At 34.5% G+C, this 6,000-nt stretch overlaps 1 protein-coding gene across 4 annotated transcripts in view; it reads right to left on the bottom strand.

Moving 5' to 3' along the window:
* Positions 1–6,000, bottom strand: part of ATP8A1 (ATPase phospholipid transporting 8A1) — a 114,332-nt gene that overhangs the window by 50,483 nt on the left and 57,849 nt on the right. For all 4 annotated transcript variants that reach the window (XM_017834849.1, XM_017834988.1, XM_017834911.1 and 1 more), the window contains 3 exons: positions 3,664–3,803; positions 1,661–1,799; positions 762–826 (listed from right to left, as the gene is read on the bottom strand). In XM_017834849.1, coding sequence (XP_017690338.1) covers positions 762–826; positions 1,661–1,799; positions 3,664–3,803 — 344 coding nt within the window. The remainder of the gene's footprint in view (positions 1–761; positions 827–1,660; positions 1,800–3,663; positions 3,804–6,000) is intronic.

Here is a 6,000-nt window from a genome sequence, read left to right as displayed (position 1 = left end):
CCTCATTTTAGGATTTCCTCCTGAAGCCTTCTGGACAGTGAGTTTTCTCAATGAGGAAATTCTTCCAAGTTCATTTAAGTCTCCCTTACAGGGTGGTGAAAGGATTTAAGTTCTTTTTCCTCATGGGATTTTTCAACTAATATTGCATTCCAACTTTATCTAAATAATATATTCTCTACAAAGCACCGTACAGAAGTGCACAAGTGCAAGTTGGCAGTTTTAACCTTTGTACTTCAACATCTGAGTACAATTTCAGCTGTTTAATCACACAGTAACAATTTTTGCCAGATACCAAGTATTGTGTAAGAAACAGCATTAGAAAGGAACTTAGAATAGTTTTTTGGGTATTGGTGGGTGCTAGTAGAAGCATGGGCCTGCACAGATGAAATCTATTACCTGCAATTTGTCTGCCCATCGTTCTAAGGTTCATTTGTGCAGTAGCTACACTGTTTCCAGTTATTCAGTAACATTTTGTTACTGTGACTGTAAGGTCACAATGTGGCTGTTACTTTGTGACTGTATGGTCACAAAGACCATACAGTCTTCCAAGCATGAAGATTACAAAAAAGAATAAAAAAGCAACCTCCCAAAACAAACATAGACAACAACCCCCAAACTATGTTTTTGGCAGAATTTTCTATGTTTCTCCAGAGAAACAGATGCTCCAAGTTATTTTTTAGGCAACCTCCATCATGATGTCTGGATATTTTAAGCAGTAAAATATTGTTTCATTAACTGAAAACTTTGCAGATTTTACTTACATCAAGAGAGCCTTCGTTTATAACAATTAGTCCCATGTTCTTTCTCAAAAGTTTACAGGAGTGACCTGTTAAAAAAGATTTGGTGTTCAAAAATCTGTTCCACAAAATCCATTATAATATAATAAGGCATTTTTCCTCTAAGAGAACTACACACAAAATTAAACATAAGATTTCCCCAGCTGAAATCAATGGTAAAAAAAATCATGCACATACATAAAGTTCTTTAAGATTTGAAATAACAGAAATAAGAAGGATCCATATGACTAAAGCAAGGTTTTATTTTAGGCATGTATCTAGTCTACTGCAAAAGTGCTAATATAGTCACATGCAAATAATATTAAATCTTAAAAGCAACATCTATGTATCCCTATTTAAAAATACAGATTTGTCATTGTTGAAATTAGTCTTTTTTCCCCCCTCCTTCAAAATAAAAAGAAAGAATAAAAGGAAACCTTTGATTAATGCTAAAACTTATAGTACTTTATTGTACCATCTATGTAGTTTTGCTTTAGTTAAGATTATGGATGCTATTAGCTTTCTTGGAAAAAAGAAAAAATAGAGAAGGGAAACTAAGAATACTTATGTTTTCTTAATATTACCCCCTCTCACTGTCAAAAGCCAAACAATGTATTTTTAATTCAATTCATAAGCTATAAAAAGTACAAAGGCCTATTGTTTTGCCTCCTCTCTTTTCTTGCTCTTACTATTTTAACAGAGGCAGAATCCATCATTCCCCACTTTCCCCCTACCAGTGACTGAAAAATAAATATACACTCAAATTATGGAATGACATATTATTTTTAAAAGATAACTTTCCATTCTTAAAGAAATTTTACTCCATCAACTTCTATTATTTCTAAACCTGTAACAAAGCCATCAAATAAATGCAAATATAATACCGATGTTAATGGCAGTCTCTTGTTTGTCCCCAGTAAGTATCCAAATTTTTATGTCTGCTTTCATGAGTGTCTCTATGGTTTCAGGCACTTTGTCTTGAAGTTTATCTTCAATTGCTGTTGCTCCAAGAAGCTGAAGATTCTGTGAACATAAAATATTTCGTACATGCAGGTTTTTTTGGTTTAAATTCAGTTTTAATCATCCATTTATTTTATTTAACTTCCCATATTTACGACAAGATTAATGGTCTCTAAACTCATTAATCAGATCTGCTATCAACAATTAAAGAACTTCCAGTTCATTCCTACGAGCTTTAACTTTGACATCTATGTGGCTTGACAAACTGCACAGCATGACCCTCAAACCAATTATTCACAAGCTCAGTAGCTTGTTCAGCAACAGCTACCTTTTCCTGAGGAGCACCTTTCTGATTTCTCTCTTATTATGACTTCAGTTTTTTTAAAAAAATACACCACCTGTCAATTCATCTAATCTTACAATTATAGTCCTGATTATGTTTGGTTTTAACCTCTTATGCAGCAAGTCTTTACAGTTTTTGTGAATACAGCCATTTTTATATTTCACATTTCTATACCTTTAAAACTAGCTAAATGCAAATGACACCATTATAAACCTAATAGCATGCAATCCTGGTTGCAGCATGGCCCACATACTACATACTGAGAAAGTACTTGTGCAGCTAATCCAAGAATTTGTAATGGTAGCAGGGTTGTTATGGCATTAAAACGCTACATAGTTTTAAGACTGTCTTGTCATGTCTAGATAAACTGCTCATCTATGTAAACTGAAGGCCCACAAGTGACTGAAGCTATATACCCTCATTCTTTTTTCATGAATTAAACACTGTAGGTTCTTGAAGCTCTGAATTTTAAGTAGTTTCATTAATGTAATCTCTCTTATACTTTCCAAGGAAAAGAACAAAAATACCCCCCGTCAAATGTAAGTATCAAAACTATTGCTCTCATGCACCTCTTTTTCTTATAAATTTAAGAGTCATGGGACTCTTTTTTGTTGAGGCAGTGAAGTCTTAACTACATGCTTGGCTACTCCAGCAGCAACGTTGCCAGAAACTCGAGTGGAACTCAAGGCTCTGCTCTTGTGATGCTGTATCTGGGTATCACCTCTCTTTGTGGGCCTTCAGTACAAGACAGGTTGATAAAGTGGAGCAAGTCCAACAGAGGGACACAAAAATAGTTTAGGGCCCCCAGCATACTATATTAAGAGTGCCTGAAGAAGTAAGATGAGTTTAACATGGGAAAAAAATCCAGCTAAGGGAGGGATTCCATGGCTGCCTTCTGCTAACTGAAGAGGGCTTGCAGAGCAATCATCTTCCTACAAGATGTATGATGCACGGTGAAAGAGCAAGAGGCAAGAGTCACATCCTGCATCAGTAAAAATTTTAACTCAGAAAAAGGGAAAAAGACTAGCTGAGCATCAAAAAAGTTACCTGCTGCAGCTGGGAAAACTCCCTCCTTGTAGATACTCAAACTTCAACAAAATGTTGGGCAAACAAAACTAGCCCTGCTTTGAGCAGGAATTTGTGCCTAAATGACCTCCAGAAGTCCCTTCTGATCTTGACTACTCCGTGGTTCCAAGATCATTATATAATTAAGCAAATGTTGTTTGTTTGTTTGTTATTACACTTTTTTACATAATAGAGCAACTCTGAAAAAAAGCTTACCAGTAGTTCAACTCAAAATCTACACTTTCTAGCAATATTGCTACCTGCAGCAAAAACTTTGTCAAATTAATATCTCGTTCACTTTAATTATCTAAACTTCAAGGACTACACAATACAACTGTCAGTATGTTGCTGGATATTTTTTTCTCACTAAGCATTATTACTCAATAATGATTCACTTTTCGTGGTACAGAAAGTAAGGACAATAATTAAAAACCCACTCTTCCGCTCATCCCTCTGCCCACCCTCCATCTTCCCCCCCAAATAAACCAAACCCCAGAAAGCTATGCAAGCCACACATACTTTTTCAATTAGTTCATAGCTCTCCTCAAGTTTGAGTGCTCTGTTTTGTATAGCTGTAGAAGCACGGTGATAAACATCTAGCCACTCTTGATAATCACTTTCTGAAATCTCAGCCACAGCAAAACAGAGAGTTCTTAAGCCTAAAGAGAAAGCAGATAATAAGTATGATTCAGTATCTGTTAGTCCCTTCCCTGATATGCCTGCAATGTAACTACTAAAAGCTGAATTTACTTTGTATTTTATGTATGCTTGTGCCTGATTTTCAACATACTGCTGCACATCTTGAAGAACTTTTAAAATATATATGAAGTAAAAATATGCTATAAATAGAAATTTATTCAACAGAGTAACAGTTTCAAAGTAGTTGAATGTAATACAGGTAGATGTACTTCAGGAGAAAAAAAATCTATAAAGTTTTATGTAAGATTAGACCTAGTTTAAACTGTAAACAAAACACGAAGGAATTCCAACACTTGATGAACAGGTGTGTACGTAAGATTTTTAGGAACATTAAAATCATAAGATTGAATTATATTTCTGAGCAAAAATTTTATGAACTGAAATGTTGCTACTCTGGAAAGCAGTGATGTTAAAATATACAGCATAATGTAACAACTACACTCTTCACCCCCTTCTCAATATCCTTAGGAAATTCTCAGTTGAAGTTTGAAACTTATCATCTAGAAGCCAACTTTGAATCCCCTAATTTAATTTTCCCATCTTACAGATTTGTTCAGCTTTCCAAATTCTTAAAATAAAATCTTTGTGTACAGGCACCATTTGGAGATTTTACTTTACAATCTTTGAGTTGATTATTAATAAAAGATTTTTTCCTTCAGCAGAAATCTGAATTAAGCACTACAGCGAGAATTTGCAACTCTATGATTTTAAGAAATACCTGTTTTTTTGACAACCCTCTTTTACATTCAGTTGAAGTAGCTAGGTATGAATGCTCTAACAGTTTATTTTCACATATTGTCAGATTTCTAGAGCATGAAGTTGGCATAATTTTTTATATACTGAAAAGAGCATTGCTTTAGGCAAATGATGTCTTATGAAGCCATAGCTTGCAGGCCAGTGGATTTAGAAGGGGGACAGGCAGGACTAATGTCTAGGAGACAAACAACACCATAACCAGGCTAAATGCAATCTTTATTTGTTCACAGGTTTCTACTGTGTACAGCTCAGCACCAGTGGCAATTTTGAAATGATCAAGAGGTTGGGCATGATGTGCCTTAGATATAAGAATAACTTAGTATCTTCAGGATGAAAATCATGTATAATCATAGTACCTTGACGAGGAAGACAATGTCTCACCATCCAGACTTAAGAGAGTAAACTTAAGGCTGACAACTCAACTGATTCTTTTTAATCTGTGTAATAAGGACATGCTAACAAGGGCCAAAGCAATGAATATAGGTGAAGGGGAGGAAAGGAATCAATGTCTGACTAATAGGGATACTATTTCCACAATTCTTTCTGCATATTTTCTCCAGACAACAAACTGAAGAAAAGAAATCCAAGTGTATGGAATGTCAGCAAGCAATTTTTTCAAGACATTTCCTTTCTCTTTTTAAATCAGAGCCTGATTAATTTTTCTATTTTTAAAAAGATTATTTTAATTTTTATTTAAAAGAATCTTCCAAAAGAAAAATAGAAAAAATTATCATTAAGTCTGCTTGTTAACAAATTGGAACAACAGGAAAACTACACACTTTTTCTATTTATCCAAGCAGACATTAACACTCAAGCTTAATAAATGCTTACTTATAAATGCCAGCCATGCTAACCACTTCATTTTTGAACAACACACCAAGAGCATGCAGCAAATGCCAAGGACATACTGTACTGCCACATGAAAGGATACTCATAAGAAACTTCGCAACATCACTGGCTGCAATTTAAATCTGATGCAAAAATAAATACCAATTTTTTAACTGATTCCAGAGACAGGTACTTTTTTTTTTAAAGATTGAATTCTATGCTTTTGAAAGGTTAGCAATTCGCTCTGTTGAAAAGAAGGATACAAAAAGTACTTGAACAAACTTAACACCAATATGTATGTAGAGTGGTTCTAAAGATGGGTGGAATTTTTCACTTTTTATGTTGGTTCATTTGGTCCAACATGACTGCTAAGGAGTTTCACCACTGATTTAAGGAGAACAGTAATTAAGAACTGGACTGAAAGTTTTGCATCAATTCATGCAGGACAGCAGATATTGATCTAATTTTATCTTTTCTATAACCAAATACATAGCCTTATGACCCAAACTAAATTCACACTGGAGTAACTTTTCCGTGACCAATTCTGGTTAAGTCTTTATAGAAACCCAGTGT

Source organism: Lepidothrix coronata, unplaced genomic scaffold (assembly GCF_001604755.1).
Source record: "Lepidothrix coronata isolate B3197 unplaced genomic scaffold, Lepidothrix_coronata-1.0 Scaffold0, whole genome shotgun sequence".
Taxonomy (NCBI): Eukaryota; Metazoa; Chordata; class Aves; order Passeriformes; family Pipridae; genus Lepidothrix; species Lepidothrix coronata.
The sequence above is the reverse complement of the archived record's forward strand: the minus strand, read 5'-3'. Positions and strand labels throughout refer to the sequence as shown.